General features: G+C 38.3%; 1 protein-coding gene across 1 annotated transcript in view; it reads left to right on the top strand.

Moving 5' to 3' along the window:
* Positions 1–19,086, top strand: part of Sur-8 (leucine-rich repeat protein shoc-2) — a 293,723-nt gene extending 274,637 nt beyond the window's left edge. Inside the window, exons 7-8 of the mRNA XM_068371791.1 lie at positions 1,832–2,069; positions 16,678–19,086. Coding sequence (XP_068227892.1) covers positions 1,832–2,069; positions 16,678–16,713 — 274 coding nt within the window. The 3' untranslated portion in view covers positions 16,714–19,086. The remainder of the gene's footprint in view (positions 1–1,831; positions 2,070–16,677) is intronic.
* The last annotated feature ends 1,846 nt before the right edge of the window (positions 19,087–20,932 follow it).

The following is a 20,932-nucleotide window of genomic DNA, read 5'->3' as shown; positions in this document are numbered from 1 at the left end:
AACTTTTACTTGTGAAAACAATGAAAAATACTAATATCAAATACATAAAGACATTAAAATGATATCGTTTTGTAGAAATGATAGTAGAGAACAAAGGAATAGAATAAGAAAAAAGGTAAATCTCAAGAGGTTTTTCTTTAGGCATAAGGTTTGTTCATCTGTCTGCCATTTCCCCATGCATGTGACTGTCACCAACTCTCTATGAACTAGATCATTCCTGTTTTGAGTATTTCACAGGCTTAGAAAAAAACTGTCCGTGTAAGAACATGATGATATTGCGCATAATGGCAATAAATGGAAATAAGGACATTAGGCTAACTTGAGAAAACAATGAACAATACTAATATGAAATATATAAGACATTAAAATGATATCGTTTTGTAGAAATGATAGTTGAGAAATAAGGAATAGAATTAGAAAAGAGGTAACTTGTCTTCAGTCAACGATTTGTATTACTGGTAAGTTTTTGTGTATTGAGTGGGACGTATAGTCAGAGGCAGAGAGACAACATCTGTGATTTGAACACTATAACACAAGCAATAAAAGAGACCTTGCATAATCATGAATAAGGACTAGAATTACAAGTATTTTGATTGGTAGTCAGGTTTGATGGGAATACACTAAACTAGACCTTACATAGTAATAAAGACTAGAATCGCAAGTATTTTGGTTGATGGTAGGATGACACATCTACCTAGGGGTGTCAGGGGTTGGGGGTTTGAGTAATGCCTCAGATAGAGAATATGGCCATTGGCTAGAAAGAGTGGTGTTATTATTGTATGGTAACAAAAATAATCTATAATAGCTCTTACATATTCAGAAAATAAAGGCTAGAATCACAAAAACTTTGTTGGTAGGTTAAAGAGGAGGAGGGGCTAATAGTAGGGAGAGGAGATTTTTTTTTGTGAATTTTCCCAGTGTGTAAACTTGTATAATATACACCCATGTGCTATACGTTTTGTAGCTTATAAAATTATAATAATAATAATAATTATAATAATAATGATGAAGATGACATATCTCAAAGTCATGGTGTGTATTACCAGACACGTTTTGACATATCCTGACGTCATCGTAGTGAAGGGGTCGATATAGGGATAACAGTGGGAAAGAGGTGGTGAAAGTTTAGTCTCCTTGAAAAGCAGCTGCTCTGAATGGGTTTTTTGGCCCTTTAGTATCACTATATTATGCCTATTGCATCCCTTGAAAAGAATATTTGCTAATTGATTCACCAAGTATTGAGAATTTTATAAATCAATGGACCTCTAAGGTTCTTGTTGAGGATAGCATGTTAATTATTGCCTAGGTCCTTAAAGGTGGTGTTTGCAATAGCAGTGGTATTTTTCCATTTATTCCAGAAGTTATTCTTTGCAGAACATTTAAATTTATAAGAGGCTCTCAGGCTAGTCTAGAAATTTGATAGCATCATTAAATAATGATTTTGTATTCAATGTTTTGATGTCATGTTGCCTGCTAAAATTAAATCAGATCAAATTGCCAATGACTATTCCACTTAGCCAAGGAGTCCCTAAAGGATATTTTGTACTTGAGCTTTTCTCAAGATAGTTGTATTGCAAAGGTGTTAATATAAAAATTTTATCTGTTAGTAGAATAGTTTAACTTGGTATTTGTAGATCTTGATGTTTTGGTCAAAATATATTTATAGCTAATAATAGATTGACTACTGAATATTTAAAGAGACCAGTTTTTTGCATTTTATACATAAAATTAATAGAAACATAAATGAAATTTTATATTTTGAGAAATTGAAGATAATTGTTGCCTACATAAGTGGCAAATACTGTTTTCAAGTAATAAATTTTGCTTGCAGACATTTAATAAATTTGACCCACCTGAGTGTGGGAGAGAACAACCTGAGTTATCTTCCTGAAGAAATCGGCACGTTAGAGTCTTTGGAAACTTTATACATCAACGACAATCCACTTCTGCACAACTTGCCCTTTGAATTGGCACTGTGCACAAAGTTGCAGATTATGAGCATCGAGAATTGTCCTCTGTCACAGATTCCTCCCGAAATTGTAGCTGGAGGTCCATCTCTAGTTATTCAGGTAAAGTACATGTTGCATTTTAAACACCCATCAAAGTGTATTATCTTGTTTTATAGCAAGTTTTTTTTTTTTTTCATTTTGACTAACAAACATGAAACTGAATTGTTGCCATAATTGTAAAGTAAATAAATATACTGTACAGTAGAACATCCTTATCCATTATTCAGCAATCTACTGTTGAACTGCTGATATCATTTTAAAAAGGTAATGCTAAAAATTCACTTATCTGTGGCTCTAAACTGGAAGCATTGGGCAAAATTTTTAAACCTTGCATCATTACCTCACTTCTCAAAAAAGAAGTCTGCTGTCAAGTCTTGTTTCGAGTAAAGGGACTTGCCCAAGAGGCAAAAAGGTTTCTGCCAATATTTGCTCTTTTCTATTTCCATTTCATTTCTGATATTTATTTTCTGTTTATTTCAGGCTAGGTTATGCCCTATACTCCCTACTGCTTTCTTATTCTGCAAAATCATTCCATATCTTTATTCACTTTTATTCAGTATTTCTATATACTATCTGTGTTTATTTAATGCCAAGGCTTCAAAGGTTTCACGCAATACTTTTTGCTCTTTTCTATTTCCTTTTCAATATTTTTACCCTTTTCTATTTCCTTTTCAAATTGTTATTTACTTTTTATTTTTCATTACTATGCAGTGGGTTTATTCCATATAGCCCTTATTCCTAATAAAAAATATGTTCATCTCAACTTATCAAATTTTTAAAACTTCTAATGAAGCACAGTATATGTGAATGAGTTGCACTCCTGGAGAAACTTTCGTTAATCAAAAATTCGTTCATCAAATCGTATTTTCCCTTTAACTTCATTATAGCAATTGAAATACATGATTAGAATACCTGAACAACTTATTTTATCAACATAAAGTAGGTAATAACCAAGCAACGATGGTTTAGCAAGTATATTTTGTTCTGGAGTAACAAAAATTTAAAATTTATATGTAAGAGTCCCTTCAAAAGTAATAAAAAACAAAACTTTAGTATTAAGAAAACGTGGTTAGTCATGGTATGAAACACGCTAGAAATACAAACGTGAGCTACCACCTATAATTCACAAACTAATAAATTTCACTCAATACCAATTCTAAAATTGTTAACAATCTTGGTTACAAATTACCGATCAAAATAACTTGTACTTCCACAAAATAATAGATGACATTCGTAGATAATTGTATTTTTCCCTAACGAATATAAACTTGGATGTATTTATATGGTTATATAATTTGGCAAAGCTGGAAGGTACCCAACTAGACTTTTTGGTACGAGATGGCAACCCTACCCAGGCCGGGGGGTGGCGGGACAATTCATATAAATAACTCTAGGATTGTATTAGGTCTGGAAAAATACAAATTATCTATGAATTCGTCATTTGCTCACCAAACTAACAAACCTTACGTTATTTATATATGGATGACTCGCCCTTAGTTGGGTGAACAAGTCCAACTTAGGTTGGCCAGGGCACCAGTCACCCGTTGAGATACTACCAGTAAAGAGTTTGGGGTCCTATGACTGGCCAGACAGTACTACATTGTATCCTCTTGTTACGGTTCCCCTTTGTCTACACATACACAGAATAGTCTGGCCTATTCTTTAGAGATTCTCCTCTGTCCTCATACACCTGACAACACTGAGATTACCAAACAATTCTTTCTTCACCCAAGGGGTTAATTACTGCACTGCAATTGTTCAGTGGCTGCTTTTCACTTGGTAAAGGTAGAAGAGAGATTTTAGCTATGGTAAGCAGTTCTTCTTGGAGAAGGACACTCTAGAATTCAACCATTGTTTTCTAGTCGTGGGTAGTGCCATAGCCTCTGTACCATGGTCTTCCATTGTCTTGGGTTAGAGTTCTCTTGCTTGAAGGTACACTCGGGCACACGATTCTTTCTTATTTCTCGTCCTCTTGTTTTGTTGAAGTTTTTATATTTTATATAGGAAATATTTATTTTAATGTTACTCTTCCTAAAATATTTTATTTTTCCGTGTTTCCCTTCCTCAATCGGCTATTTTCCCTGTTGGGCCTCTTTGGCTTATACAGTAGGGTCCCGAATTATGCGAGAATTTGGTCGATCAATGACCTCATATAAATGGAAAATCGCATATTTCGAAAGACACAACTAACAGAAATAATTCTATTGGGGCCATGGTATCCAGCAACTTGCCTATTCAAATGTGTTTACTACCCATTTCCAATACTTTCTATGTACTATACTATATTTTTTTATATCACATTGTTCTTGTAAATAAATCAAACATTTAATATACTTTAAAGTTCTAATAACTTGAAAAAAGGTTAAAATTACAACCAGGATGGGTGTAAACACCATATATTTTCCGTTATAACACGACCCAAAATACAGACAAATTTTAATATTTGTCATATCTATTCTATAAGACAACTGGTGAATAGCAAAACCATCACTCTATAGACTAGCTTTTGTTGAATCATTGAAAATCTTGAATTATCAAAATAAAGGCAATTTTATATCATCCGTTTCCTAAACACGCCAAAAAGCACAATAAAAAATGACTACTAATGTTTTGTTTACATTTATCTCTGATCATAACAAAGAAACAGATGTATTTACACATCTGTGTATAGGTTAGTTTTTGCATCGACAACAATCTTACCAAGTATTGATTATATGTTGATTTTGTTATTACCAATGTTCTACTTAATTTCTCTTAGAACTTCCAAATAAATGAAATGAAATGAATGCCATGCCATTTATATAATGTTTTTCTTTATGACGCCGCCTGAAGCGGAAACCTTCCATTAGTTTACTCTACGCTCCATCTTCGATCATAATAAACAAACGAAGGCATTAAACACGCATGATCAAAGTGATAAATAATATTAAAAGCTTTTAGTAAATATGTTATTACAAGTATTTACCGTATCTATATAAATTCCTACATGCGTAGCAAAGCAGGAAAGCTTTTTTTTTCTTTTTGCGTGTAATCAGCAATAACAAACTGCCGCTAATGACAGAATGATAATTTACGATAATTCTAAACTGTTACGAAAGATAATTGTCCATTTCATATCCAAAATACTTTTCCTAACTTCAGTTATAATTCAACTTGTACCCACCTCAATTATGGAACCGTCAGAAAAAAGTAAAAGAAGTTTATTTGAATTGGCCTAGATGTGGCAGAGGAAATGTGCAAGGAGAAAGAACTTGGCTTTTACACCCCCTCCCCCCGTCTCGTCTCTTCGCCATATTGTTTCGTCCTCCTCCCTGTTATCGTATTTATAATTAAAAACAGTGAATTATAATTTTATGCATTGTTTACATTCAAATCAGCTGATCAACCCTTTCTAGTCTGTCGTCAGCCTCAATTTTCGGATCAAATAACTACCGAAGGATATTTCATATTTACTAAAAGAAACTATTATTACTTTATCTATTATTTTCCAATTAGCATATTAATTCCAATAGTTTTATTTGAAATGTTTCTCTTATATTTTATTTACTTGTACTGAGAGTTGAATAGCATAACTTTAACCTGAGCTTCATTCATGTTGCCGATGAACGATATTTTAGTTTTTAGCTCTGTGGTGCTTGATTATAGGACCTCAATAGAGACTTAGCAAAGAACCAAAGGTTTCATTTTTTACACACACACACACACACACACACACACACACAGAGAGAGAGAGAGAATATGAATGATTGAAGTTTTCTGGCATCCTGACAATAAGAGAGAAATCTCTCTCTCTCTCTCTCTCTCTCTCTCTCTCTCTCTCTCTCTCTCTCTCTCTCTCAAATATTTGATTTCGTTTCTGAAGCATTATTGCATTTTAGAAAATTACGATTATTTAAATAGTTAATTGTGCTTTAGTAAAACATTCATGTGCTTTTGTTTTAAATTTCGGGTGTATTTTATCAATAAGTATTTTGGGTGTCGTGATCTGATCACGGTACCCAAAATACTCATTGATGAAATACACCCAAAATTTTAAACAAAATTACAATGTTTAATTAAAGCTCAATTGAGTATTTGAATAATCATAATTTTCTAAATGCAATAATGCTTGAGAGAGAGAGAGAGAGAGAGAGAGAGAGAGAGAGAGAGAGAGAGAGAGAGAGAGATATCAGCTGTTGAAAAGTAATCAAATGCACAGTTTTTGTTTATTTATTTAAAAGAAACAATTATTATCAAGATATTTAAGGTTTTAGTTTATAATAGAAGCTGTATTTCTGTTTAAGAAAGTATAGATATATAGTAACATACTGCACAAGAGATAACACATAAGTTACATCATGCCTCTAGATAAGCGGCATAGGCTACTAGAACGAAAAGATCGAACACTTACAGTAAATACAGATAAGCTGTACTGTAGTAATATTATTGTACATAAATTACAGTAATATACACTACATTATCAGTGAGTATTAGGTCACAGTACAGTGTTACCAGATAGAAACAACTTTACTTATACAGAACAGTAAGGGGATGATAACAACTCTGTAAACTTTACCTTATGACAATACTGTACACACGCATATATATATATATATATATATATAAATAAAGAAATAGCATCTAATGTATCCCTGCATGTCATAAGAGGCGACTAAAAGGGACGGGACGAGAGGCTGGGAACCCCCTCTCCTGTATTATTATCCAGTGAGACATCAAATAAGTGGAGCTGGGGGGAGAGTGACTGCTCTCCGCACTCTAGGTTTGGGGTGTTTGAATGTGCTTGGATGTAGTACGATAGAGAGTAAAAGATGCGAGATCGGGTGTATGTTTAGGAATAGAAGGATGGATATATTGGCTTTGTGTGAGACAAAGATAAAAGGGAAAGGTGAAGTGATGTTTGGTGAAATGAATTGTAGAGTGTCTGGGATTCAAAGGGGAAGAGCAAGAGAAGGTGTGGCTTTATTGCTGAGTGGATGATGACAGTTAAAGTAGTAGAATGGAAGGAGATATCATCTAGGTTAATGTTGGTTAGGGTTAGGTAGGGTAGGGAATGTTGGGCTTCTGTCAGTGCGTATGGGCCAGGTTGTGAGAAAAGTGAAGAAGAGCGGAATGAGTTCTGGAATGAATTAACTAGGTGTGTAGAAGGAATTATGTTGGGTGACTTGAATGGGCGCTGGAGAGGTAGAAGGTGTCATTGGGAAGTATGGCATACCAGGTGAAAATGAGTGGTGAGAGACTGGTAGATATGTGTGTTGAGCAAGAGATGGTGATAAGTTCTAGCTTTTTCAAAAAGAAAGATAGAAACAAGTATACATGGGTAAGAGTGGCAAATGGAAGAGTGGTAGAAAAGGCATTAATGGATTAGGTGTTGATAACTAAAAGAATGTTTGGAAGATTGAAAGACGTGCACGTGTTTAGGGGTATGGCTAACGGTATGTCGGACAATTTTTTGGTGGAAGGAAAATTAGTTGTAGCAAAAGAGTGGAGGAATAGAGTAGGTGGATGTAAAAGGGAGCTAGTGAGGGTTGAAGAGCTAATAAAACCAGGGGTAAAAAGTAGGTATCAAGAAAGGTTAAAAATGGCATATGACGAAGTGAAAGTAAGAGAAACGGGTATTTTAGAGGAGGAGTGGAAGTTAGTAAAAGAAAATTTTGTTGGGATTGCAAGTGATGTGTGTGGCAAGAAGTTTGTTGGAGGCAGCATGAGGAAGGGCAGTGAATGGTGGAATGAAGGAGTGAAGGTAAAATTGGAAGAGAAAAAGAGGGCTTTTGAAGAATGGCTGCAGAGTAATAGCGTAGAGAAATATGAAAGGTATAGAGAGAAAAATGTGGAAGTAAAACGCAAGGTAAGTGAGGCAAAGAGGGCACCTGACCTGAGGTGGTGTCATGGATTGGGTCATTCATGTGAAGAGAATAAGAAGTTGTTTTGGAAAGAAGTGAAGAGAGAAAGGAAGGCTGGTTCAAGAATTGAAGAGACAGTGAAAGATGGAAATGGAAGGTTGTTAAAAGGAGAGGAGGCAAGGAAAAGATGGACAGAATATTTTGAAAGTTTACTGAATGTTGAGGATAATAGGGAGGCAAATATAATTGCTGTTGCAGGTGTTGAGGTGCCGGTGATGGGAGATAAGAATGAGAGAGAGATTACAAGATTACATGGAAGTGAGTAGAGCACTAGATGAAACGAGAGTAGGAAAAGCATCTGGTATGAATGGTGTGAGAGCTGAGATGTTGAAGGAAGGGGGTGTGACTGTACTTGAATGGTTGGTGAGATTGTTTAATGTGTGTTTTGTGTTGTCAATAGTACCAGTAGATTGGGTTTGTGCATGTATTGTACCACTATATAAGGGTAAGAGAGATGTGCATGAGTGTTATAATTCAAGGGGTATTAGTTTGTTGAGTGTGTTGGGAAAAGTGTATGGTAGAGTACTAATGAATAGGATTAAGGATAAAACAGAGAATGCAATCTTAGAAGTACAGGGTAGTTTTAGAAGAGGTAGGGGTTGTATGAATCAGATTTTTACAGTTAGGCAGATATACGAGAAATATTTAGCAAAAGGTAAGGAGGTGTATGTTGCGTTTATGGATCTGGAGAAAGCGTATGATAGAGTTGATAGGGAAGCAATATGTAATGTGATGAGGTTATATGGAGTTGTTGCAAGCACTGAAATGTTTCTACAAAGGTAGTAAAGCATGTGTTAGGATAGGAAATAAAGTGAGCGATTGGTTTCCGGTGAGAGTGGGGCTGAGACAGGGATGTGTGATGTTGTATGTTCATGGAGTGGTGAGAGGTGAATGCTCGAGTGCTTGGACGAGGATTGAAATTGGTAGACGAGAATGACCATCAATGGGAGGTAAATCAGTTGTTGTTTGCGGATGATACTGTACTGGTTGCAGACGTGGAAGAGAAGCTTGGCCGATTAGTGACAGAATTTGGAAGGGTGTGTGAGAGAAAGAAGTTGGGTTAATGTGGGTAAGAGTAAGATTTTAAGATGTACGAGAAGGGAGGGTGGTGCGAGGTTGAATGTCATGTTGAAGAGCGAGTTACTTAAGGAGGTGGATAAGTTAGTACTTGGGTCTATTGTTGCAGCATATGGTGGAGTGGAAGCAGATGTACATCAGAGTGAATGAAGGATGCAAAGTGTTGGGGGGAGTTAAGGGATTAGTAAAAAATAGAGGGTTGGGCATGAATGTAAAGAGAGTTCTGTATGAGAAAGTGATTGTACCAACTGTGATGTATGGATCGGAGTTGTGGGGAATGAAAGTGACGGAGAGACAGAAATTGAATGTGTTTGAGATGAAATGTCTAAGGAGTATGGCTGGTGTATCTCGAGTAGATATGGTTAGGAACGAAGTAGTGAGGGTGAGAACGGGTGTAAGAAATGAGTTAGCAGCTAGAATGGATATGAATGTGTTGAGGTGGTTTGGCCATGTTGAAAGAATGGAAAATGGCTGTTTGCTAAAGGTGGTGATGAATGCAAGAGTTGATGGGAGAAGTACAAGAGAAAGGCCAAGGTTTGGGTGGATAGATGGAGTGAAGGAAGCTCTGGGTGATAAGAGGATAGATGTGAGAGAGGTAAGAGAGCATGCTAGAAATAGGAATGAATGGCGAGCGACTGTACGCAGTTCCGGTACGCTCTGCTGCTTCCTCCGGTGCCTTGGAAGACCGCGGAGGTAGGAGCAGTAGGGGATTCAGCGTTATGAAGCTTCCCCTGTGGTGGATAATGGGGGAGGATGGGCTGTGGCACCCCTAGCAGTACCTGCCGAACTTGGTTGAGTCCCTTGTCAGGCTGGGAGGAACGTAGAGAGGAGAGGTCCCCTTTTCTGTTTCATTTGTTTGATGTCGGCTACCCCCCAAAATTGGGGGCAGTGCCTTGGTATATATGTGTATATATATATATATATATATATATATATATATATATATATATATATATATATATATATATATATATATAAATATAGTTTTAAATATTAAACTTAGCCGGTGAATATATAATAGCTGACGTCTCCGACGGCTCGACAGATTCCAAAAACTCGCGAGCGATCGCTGTGAAGGTTGCGGGTGTGACCACCAGCGCCGACTATCGGCCAGATACCGCATATACTTGTCAACATCTCCAGTTCTTCTCTGTCGGTCTTGTCGACAAGTTGGTTCCGCTCGCTTTATGACCTCGAGTTTTCTACCGAATTGGTGAAGTACTTGGTTTTGGTTTTATTGCTTTCGCCGTGTTGGATTATTCAATACTATCTTCAAAAGAAATGCTTTTGAAAGGAGAGGAAAAGTGTTTTGCCCTTGCTTTTTATTTAATCTCTGGTTTTTCCATAGAGAAAAGATGGCCGACCCTTCCCTCAGTGTACGGAAGTGTGTTTAAGGCTTTTTTATTTTATCACTTTATAAATTATTGTTGATATTTATAGATTTTCCTCTATATATTTTATATCTCACCCACCTTTATTAGGCCTCTTCGATTAGCTTTCCATTTATACTAAACATCAAGATAAATTTTATGTTTTGTTTATATGCGGCCTTTACCTATTCCTTGTAGGCGGTCCTAACTTGGAAAACGAAGTTAAACAACGTTGAGCCCATTCAACTTTTATTTTTGTTAAGTTTAAATCAATTGCTCTGTAAGAGTTATGAGATGAATATTTTTTAGAAAATATTTTAAGAAATATATTCTTTGAATAGTCTTCGTGCTGTTTTTTCAAAGATGAACTAACGTTTGGTTTATTTATGCTACGCAGTTTGCGCTCTATCGTTACGATAGAGAAAGAGAGAATCACGGTTTCACTTTGCAGAAAGAGTAAATCGATTTTGACGTTTTGTTCATTCTTCTTTCAAACAAGTGTTTTAGATACTAATTTAAAGGAACTTGTTAATTTTCAATTTCTTAGTCCTTTCAGTTTTTTCCTTTGGTCAAATAACCTGTTATTGACGAAGGGTGAGTGGGCCATTCTCTTGTGTGTGACAAGAGAGAGAGAGAGAAAGAGAGAACGATCCGATCTTTATTCTCGTCCCAACTGTACAAGGAGTTTGGGAGCGAGTAACGTTGTTCTCGATTCAGTTTTTTACTCTCGTCCCAAGTCTCTGTACGGGGAGAGAGAGGATAAAACGTTTTAGTTTTTATTCTCGTCCCTAGGCACTGTACGGTGAGAGATTGAAAACGTAGTCCTTAGTGAACTAGTGATTAGTCTCCTCCCCAGTCACTGATCTTTTTAACTTTATATATTTCCGTTTTATTCGATATATATGTATATGTTTATTGATTTTTGCATGTGTGTTTCATTTTGTACTAATGTGCTTACATTATACGACTCATTTCGCAATTCTAACCTTTTGATGTAAGGGAGAATTGCGTGCTTCAAGTAGAAATCAGTTTTATTCATGTCTAATGTGAAATTATTGAAAAATACGATATCAGTGAAGTAAGTGCAAAAAACATGTTCTGTGTTGCGGAGGGTTCGTTTGTTCGTGCTTGTCACTTGCCTAGTCCGAGACCTCTTTCAGGCTCCCCTGCACCAGGGAGAAGGAATGTCGTAGGACCTAAGGGAGTGAGGAGTGTAAACCAACGAACAGACGTTCCCTCAAAGGTATCAGACGTTGCTCGGCAAGCACGTCCTTGCCATAAGACAGGAGAGACGAAGTTTCTCCTCGTCTTCCGATGATTCGTCTCTTTAAAAGCCTGGGCGTATAGTTTCGAGACGGTTGAAACGTTTATTAGTTCCTTCAGAACAAGTTCAACGTCCTAGCTGTAGTCATAATAAGAGTCCCGTTCATAGCGATGATGTTCATGTACAGACGTTTCTGCCACAGACTCCACGTGACGTTGAGCGGTGGACGCCGTGGACACAACGTGACGTCGAGTGTCAGTCACCGTAGTCTCGATATAGCATCGATCAGCAGTCACTGCTGTTTACTACGTGACGTTTGAACGTCAGCCACTGCAGTCACAGGTTGATCCGAAGTTAGATATGCTGTTAAAGCTTTCTTCTTCAATAGAAGCTTTCGATCCTGTTCCTGTGCGAAAGGATCCTTTGCTTTTTGTATGTCACGGTTCTGGGATACGTGATTCGGGTCTTCAACCTTCTAGACGAGCTTTGTTACGCCACGCTGACGTTATCTCTAGTGACAGCTTTGCTGTTAAGCGAGATGCGGAGCATAAATCTCGATGTAACTTTGATAGCTTTGAACGTCAGCCACCGCAGTCACAGCGTGACGTTGAGATGCAGAACGTGACGTTGAGCGGTGGACGCCGTAGACATGACGTGACGTCGAGGGTCAGTCATCGTAGTCACGATATAGCATCGAACAGCAGTCACCGCTGTTACTACGGGACGTTTGAACGTCAGTTACTTCTGTCACGACGTGTAGTAGAATAACATTCTCTGCAGTCACAACGTGACATCGACCCTCCAACTTTAACTTCTGTTCATATACAAGTGGATGTAGCCTGTCAGGCTTTTCCTTCACGTCATTCTGAATATAAATCTCCTTCTCGCAAGACTTTAGTTTTATCAGATGATGTGCCTTCTGAAGAAGTTGATGACCCCCTTTCAACTAATGTACCTTTGGGGAGTCATTCAGAAGAGGAGTAACCTAGGGTGGTCCAACAATCCCTTGTATTTTAATTATGAATTTTTTAGTGAAATTTTGTCCTAGACTTTCTTCGACGCCTGCTTTTACGAAGTCAGTTCTCTCTTGTTCTTCCAAGAGGGCCATGCTCTTACTGGGAGACTGGCTGGAATCCAGGAGAAGTTTAGGAAAGTCTGCTTTTGCTTTTCCTCCTTCTTAATTAGCTTCTCGCTCGGGCATCTGGTGTGACACAGGAGAAGCTCGAGGAGAAGTTCTCGGCTTGGGAGTACCTGCCTCTGCCCAGGGAGACTTCTTAAGCCTTGTGGACTCTCCTCGTCGTCTAGCCATGAGACGGTCCAAGATTTTATGGTCGGCTTCAGAGCTAGACCATCTCCTGTTAGGAGTTTTTTCGAGCGTTTGAAGTTTTTATTTGTTGGATTGGTCCCTGGGAGCCTTAAGTAAGAAGGTCTCTCCAGCTGTCAATGTATTGCTGTACAATTATGTCATGCATGAACAAGGCTATCAGGGATGGCTCCAATGATCTGACAGCCACGTTCACTGCAGGAACAAGGCTATCAGGGATGGCTCCAATGATCTGGCAGCCACGTTCACTGCAGGAGTACTTAAGATGTAAGTGCGCTCAATGTGTTCATTGTCAAGACAAACTTCACGATGAAGACTACCAAATCTGTCTTGGCAGCAGTAAGGGAAGGCGACTGGATGGTCTCTCTCGACTTTCAGGATGCATACTTCCACATCCCGATTCATCCAAACTTTCAACAACATCTGAGGTTTGTGGACGGGAAAGTAATGTACCAATTTCGAGCACTGTACTTCGGCCTCATTCCTGCTCCTCTTGTTTTAACAAGGCCCTTGCAAAATGTAGCAAGCTTTCTACATTTTTTGAGGATTCAGAGCCTCCCTTTATTTTGACGACTGGCTAATCAGGGCGTCGTCATTATATCGCTGTCTGGAGAGCCTCTAATGGACATTAGACCTAACCAAGGAGCTAGGTCTCATAGTGAACGTAGAGAAGTCGTAACTTACAGTACCCCATCCCAGACTATTCTTTATTTGGGAATGGAGATACAGTGTCTGATTTTTCGGGCCTTTTCGTCTCCCACAAGAATGGAACAAGCTCTGTTAAAAGTCCTTCACTTGCAAGAGAAAAACAGTTGCTCTGTAAGAGTTTGAACTAGCCTCGTGGGAACTCTTTCATCGCTGGAGTAGTTTATCTCTCTGGGGAGACTCAACCTATGCCCTCTCCAATTTCACCTAAACCATTGGAACAAGGAGAAGGGCTTAGAGAGTATCTCTTTCCCAATCTCCAACTCAGTCTAGACATGTCTGACTTGGTGGGACAGCAACATCAGACTTCGAGAAGGTCTTTCTCTTGCGATCAAGAACCCAAACCATGTGTTGTATTCAGATGCATCGGATTTGGGTTAGGGAGCTCCACTGGACAGTCTGGAATGCTCGGGTCTTTGATCCACGGATCAGAAGGAACTCCATTTAAGGCAAGTAACATCTCTCCTTTGGCGAGATTTGTGCAAGGAAAAATGAATGTCTTGGCGGACTGCCTCAGCAGAAGAGGACAAGTCATCTCCATGGAGTGGACGTTGCATAAGACTGTGTGCGAGAAGCTATGGATGACATGGGGTCAACCCACCATAGATCTTTTTGCGACTTCACTGACAAAGAGGCTCTCGACTTACTGCTTTCCAGTTCCAGATCCAGAGGCAGCCCACATAGACGCTTTCCTGCTGGACTGGTCTCACCTGGACGTTTATGCCTTTCCACCTTTCAAGATCCTAAACAAGGTGCTGCAGAAGTTCACCTCTCACGAAGGGACCAGGTTGACATTGGTTGCTCCACTCTGGCCCGCGAGAGAGTGGTTCACAGAGGTACTTCTATGGCTGGTAGACGTTCCAAGAAGTCTGCAGTTACGGATGGATCTCTTGCGACAGCCTCACGTAAAGAGATTTCATCAAAGCCTCCCCACGCTTCGTCTAACTGCCTTCAGACTATCGAAAGACTCTCTTGAGCTCGAGGGTTTTCGAAGGAGGCAGCTAGAGCGATCGCAAGGGCTAGAAGATCCTCTACCATCAGGATCTATCAGTCGAAATGGGAGGTATTTAGAGACTGGTGCAAGTCCTCCTCTATTTCCTCTTCCAAGTGCCTCTGTAGCGCAGATTGCGGATTTTCTGCCTTATCTGAGAAACGGTCGCTCCCTCTCTGCATCCACCATTAAAGGCTACAGAAGCATGTTAGCTTCTGTTTTCAGGCATAAGGGTTTGGATCTTTCTAATAACAAAGATCTCCAAGACCTGCTTAAGTCTTTCGAGACTTCCAAGGAGCGTCATATTTCGACTCCTGCTTGGAACTTGGACGTGGTCCTACAGTTCCTTATGTCAGACAGGTTTGAACCATTAAATTCAGCCTCCCTGAAGGATCTTACCCTCAAGACACTTTTTTTTGGTGAGCTTGGCTTCGGCTAAAAGGGTTAGTGAGATACATGCTTTTAGCAAGAACATCGGCTTCTCCTCTAATAAAGCAGTATGCGCTCTTCAACTTGGTTTTTTTTGGCCAAGAATGAACTTCCGTCTCGTCCTTGGCCTAAATCATTTGAAATCCCCAGTCTTTCTGAGATTGTGGGGAATGAAGTTGAAAGAGTGCTGTGCCCTGTTAGAGCTCTTAAATTTTGTTTATCCAGAACTAAACCGCGACGAGGTTGTTCAGAGGCTTTATGGTGCTCCGTTAAAAGCCCTCTTTGCCCATGTCTAAGAATGCGTGGTCTTATTTTATTAGACTTTTGATTCGGGAGGCACACTCTCAATTAAGTGAGAAGGATCATAATTTACTTAAAGTCAAGGCTCATGAAGTTAGAGCGATAGCAACTTCTGTAGCGTTTAAGCAAAATAGACCCATTAAAAGTATTATGGACGCGACCTTTTGGAGAGGCAAGTCGGTTTTCGCTTCATATTACTTGAAAGATGTCCAGACTCTTTATGAGGACTGCTACACACTGGGACCATTCGTAGCAGCGAGTGCAGTAGTGGGTGAAGGCTCTACCACTACATTCCCTTAATCCCAATATCCTTTTAATCTACTCTTGAAATTTTTAATCTTATTTTGGGTTGTACGGAGACTAAGAAGTCTTTCGCAATCTTTTTGATTTGGCGGGTGGTCAAAATATTGTTTCTTGAGAGCGCCCAGATTAAGGGTATTGATGAGGTCCTGTTATAGGGGTGTTCACCCTGGATATAGCAGCTCCTGGGAGTCTTTCAGCATCCTAAGAGGATCGCTAGGCTTCGTGAGGATAGCGGACTAATGAGGCAGAGTAATAATCAGAGTCTGCTTCCTTACCAGGTACCTATACTTAAGTCTGTTTTTTGAATAGTTGTCAAAAACTCTTGAGCATATACGCCTTTATTGTATTAATACTGGTCTCTACCCACCACCATGGGTGTGAATCAGCTATTATATATTCACCGGCTAAGTTTAATATTTAAAAATGATATTTTGATTATAAAATAAATTTTTGAATATACTTACCCGGTGAATATATAAATTAAAGGCCCTCCCTTCCTCCCCGATAGAGACCTAGGGGACTGAGAAGAACTGGAGATGTTGACAAGTATATGCGGTATCTGGCCGATAGTCGGCGCTGGTGGTCACACCCGCAACCTTCACGGCGATCGCTCGCGAGTTTTTGGAATCTGTCGAGCCGTCGGAGACGTCAGCTATTATATATTAACCGGGTAAGTATATTCAAAAATTTATTTTATAATCAAAATATCATTTTAATTGTTCCACACTATCATAATTACTAAACTGATCCAATTTATTACTTTCTTGTGTAATTCTCAACATGGTTAAGACTCAATGGAAGTAAATGGGATAATACCAGGCATAGCTCTACTGTGTGTGTAATATGTTATAAAAATTTTTAAAGATTGTTGTATTGGTTGTTACTTTAAATAGCAAATGCTGATATAATATTGTGTATAAGTGAATGATAAATTGTGAAATTTTCTGGTCCTTTTTTATATCATTAAAAAGGTAACATAATGTAATTAAGTTTTTTTTTTTTCAGTTTTTGAAGATGCAAGGCCCTTATCGCACAATGTGAGGAAGGTAATATCGGTACAATGAATCAAGAAGTGAGCTTTAAATGCCTCCAGAGTAACACCGTTTTACAGCTGTCTTTGTCACTGCTTCATATGTATTGACAAGAAAAAATTGTTCTATAAGCTACCATCTGTGTTATGATCAAAGGTCCAATGTGAATGGATTCTGGGTATTATGCTACTCTACCCCGATGGCTAATATCTCTGGGCAGGACTTGATTTTTACAGTTGTTGATGTTACTAGCAGTGCGCCATAATTTCCTGCAGCTCTTGTACTCCCACTGCATTTCTTACACTTTTAATTAAAGCTGCTTCAGGCATGGCTTCGGATGGTGCATTAACTGGTAGTTGATGTTCCTTACGAGACGAGTAAAATGCCAGCCTGCCACTTAAGAACACAGTGCCTGCTTGACACCTATGCAATCTAGGTGATGGGAGAAAGACCAGTTGCTGTGTGATAGGGATGGCGGCTGCCCAGGTGAAATGTGATATGTGCTTTTTATGTTAGGCATAAGTTAATGGCCAGGCTAGACAGGACCAAACTATTTAAAAGTAATTAGGTGCCTGGTTTTGTTGTGGGGATGTTGGTGTAAGAAAATTGTACCATTGCAGCGGCAATCAAGGTTTAGGTTCCAACTCGTGGGTAAACTGTGTGATGTATAAAGCATAATATTGTGGTACATATGGGGAAAATCCCAACACTGACCTTACATTTCAAGCCAATTGTGGAGCCTGGCAACAAAGTTTAATGCCTATATGCATTAAATACATACTAAATGTTGGCCATGTAGTTACCATGCTTGGTAATTCTTGGCATACTGGGTCTGTCAAGTATGGTATGAGGCAGTAGCAGTACAATAGCTTTTCATTTACATATTGACTGGATGAGCTAGAGAGGAAGAATAGCCCCTGTGCTTGGTGTTAAATGCTGATGGCGCATGTATGGCTGTGCATGTACAGAGTGCTATGATAGGTAGCATCCATGTCTTGCTCTGGTCTCCCCCCTACACAATGCCCTTCACTGGCCATCATGTGTTGGTCATGTGGCAACTTCTCCCCCGTTGCATACTTTGACTACCAGATGGTTACTGGATGATGTTGAAGCAGTGCAGGCCAGGGATCCTGCCTCCACTCAGTACTGCTATTACTGCTTAAGTGTGTGTCCTGGTGTATATATGTATCATAGTTTGCAAAATAGGTTGCTTTTAGCCTTACCTATTCTTCCCTCTCAGATTGCTGCTACTGCCTCTCAAGCCATTACTCTAGTATGCATGTGAGAGAGTGTCTGTATGTATAATGTAGCTTGTGTAACTGTCACAGAAAATATACAAAGTTATGAATGGATAAGAGTATCAGTATTTTCTAGAAAGGCTTAATTTGAATTGCCATGTAAATATTGTATTTGCTTTAAACTAACTCGAAGTCTTGGAATCTTGAAATCATATTTTCTCGTGCCAAGCTAGGCATATGTTTGTCTATTCATATAATTTTTTTTTTAAAAACATCTTTAGTTAATTTTGAAGCCACAAAGCAAACAAGAAGTTTGGTGGCATCAGTGGACCAGTTTGTCTCGATATCATAGTGAGAACTGAACAGCATATATTCTGGAGCTGTATGAAGACCTCAAGGATACAGTCATCCTCACTATTATGCATTGTTTAGTTGGACAGTCATCATTCCCCTCGCCAGTAATGAAATAAGACAAGGAAGGTTACACACTTGATTCTTTATCTACTGTAATAGCAATATAGTGTACTAAAGTGTCTCTTATCCCTCAGAGGCTTATTGGTGCTTTATAACTGAAGCCTGTTTAGGCTCAAGTTATGCAGGTTGTATAAAAAGCAATTTGCAATTTAAGCATATGGCTTTAACTTGGGAAGTGGGGTTACATTACAGTAGGTTCAAAGAATATTACTTGGGAAGTGGGGTTACATTACAGTAGGTTCAAAGAATATTTTATTGTAGCAGCAATAAAACTACAGAAAACTAAATTTCAAAGCATTATGCAAGAAAAAACAATTGCCAAGGATGCAATCGTCCAAGAAAGGTGTTTTAGCCATTTATTGCTGCTATTTCTGCTATTAATACAATGCCAAGGCTGGATGATCTAGTAAAGAACTGTGTAAGGCAGTTAGGGTTTAGTGTACCTTTCAATTGAATGCTGCTGCATATTCTTGGGAGCAGCTGTGAATAATAACTAGTCAAAGTGTCCCCTGTGGGATGTCACCAGTTGATCACTGTTGTGGTCGTTTGACTGTTCCCACACCATCCGTTGCTTTGTAGCTTCACTCCACAGACAACCATTGCTTATACTCAAGACATGCTGTGTATCGGTCGCCTAAAAATGTTACTCAAAGAATAAACCTGTAGGTGAACCTTGTTTTATTTTTCCTGTAATTTACAAGTACTGTATTTTTTTTATGTATAATACAACTATAATTACTCAACAAAACTTACACTTACTTAATTTCTTATTTAGAACTGACACATTATCTAACAATGAGGTCACAACACCAGTTGCCACAGTGTCAACATTTTCACGAATGGTAAATGCTTGACCTATTGATAGTACCATTCCTTGCAGTAAGGTGATTGACACATTACAGTGTTCACCTGGAAAGAAAAGGTTAACATTAGCATTCTTCTGGAAGGTAAGAAAAATTTATCAAATAATCAATGCTAATTAATTATAGTAATAAAATTGGATTTGTGGCTGAAGCTAGTATTTGTAAAGAAGGAAAGACGTTATTAATGTACAATTTAGTTTGTAGTTCAGACAAGAAATAATTTGTTAGCAAGTAGGCTAGGTTTCTAATTCTCCATTGCTACAGTAGGTAAACTATGAAATTAACCTTCATGAAAAAGGAAAACTAATTCAGCCATGAAAGTTTGTTTTTTGTACCAAATTCAGTATATTTAAAAGTGAATTGAGTTATGGAGAAGCTTTTAACCAGACTTACCGTATTTCCTGTGTCGTAAGACGCACCTTTTTTCTAGAAAAATACCCTGAAAAATCACCCTGCGTCTTAACACTAAGAAAAGCTTATAGAGTTTGACAACCAGCAAATACCCAACTAATGACATAAAAGCACTCACTCACCAGATATAAAATATAACCCTACAATTATTATTCATATATAATAAATAAATTTATTTTTGTATTGCTCTTCATTTAATGAAGTTCTGCATCAAGCAAGTTATTTGTTTTTTGTGGTAATCAGTTGATGACTCGCTAACCCCCTTCTACAAGCAAACATGCCAACTAGTGGTCTCCTAGCAGACGACGCTGTGTCATATTAGTTGATTATGCAGTATTTATCTATTTTTTCACATTTTTTAATATTTTGTAATGAAGCAATATTTTGATAATGATTTTGTTGCCAGAGTTCGAAAATAATACAAACAAACAGTTGTTGAATACGACCTTGGTAAAAACATCTCGGTTAGTTGAGTGCAGTGTTAACAATTTAGAGGAAAAGTAAATAGACCTAGAGTCCCTACATTAGCAAAAGTGTTCCACCTAGAGGAATTTTTAGAGACTTTTTCCATCAATAATTAATTTTGTGTGAAAATGTGTTATAGGTTTAGATGTTTCGTATGTGAAAATGTAATAAAATTGGGATAAGCAGCGTGCAACTAATTAATAATAACTTGAACTTTTAATAATGCAACCGAAATAGGAAAACTTACTGTGCCCCCCCCCAAAAAAAAATCGCAATGACTAGGAATTGCTTTGAAGTGTCTTAATACACGGGAAATACGGTAACTTTTTTTTCCTAACCAACCTAAAAGTTATTTCTTTATAAAATTGCATAATTTTATTTTTAAATATGTTAAAAGGATATACTATTCTAAAATTTATTAAAGTTTTCAAAAGTTTGTGACGAGGCTGAAAATTGACAACATTTCATTAAAGGATTGGATTTATAGTACATGTTCTCATATGGATTAACTTTTTGTTTACTCTTCCCTCTACAAGGTTCTATGTGAAAAGAGTTCTTTCTGCTTCCTATCGACACACTATCCTATAGTATCTGTACTGGTGATGCGTCGCTACTTGAGGCAGTGCCGCCATTGGCAACACTGCCTTTACCTACGGCACAGAAAACCCTTACCGTTTTTCTCCGCCACCCTAGGCACCATTACCCCTGACGGCATTGCCGTTACTGGCGGCGGGGCTAGTACTAGTCTATGGGATTGGATGACTGAGCCAACGCCTTA

The sequence above is a fragment of the Palaemon carinicauda genome, chromosome 4 (genome assembly GCF_036898095.1).
Source record: "Palaemon carinicauda isolate YSFRI2023 chromosome 4, ASM3689809v2, whole genome shotgun sequence".
In the NCBI taxonomy this organism is placed as follows: domain Eukaryota; kingdom Metazoa; phylum Arthropoda; class Malacostraca; order Decapoda; family Palaemonidae; genus Palaemon; species Palaemon carinicauda.
The sequence above is the reverse complement of the archived record's forward strand: the minus strand, read 5'-3'. Positions and strand labels throughout refer to the sequence as shown.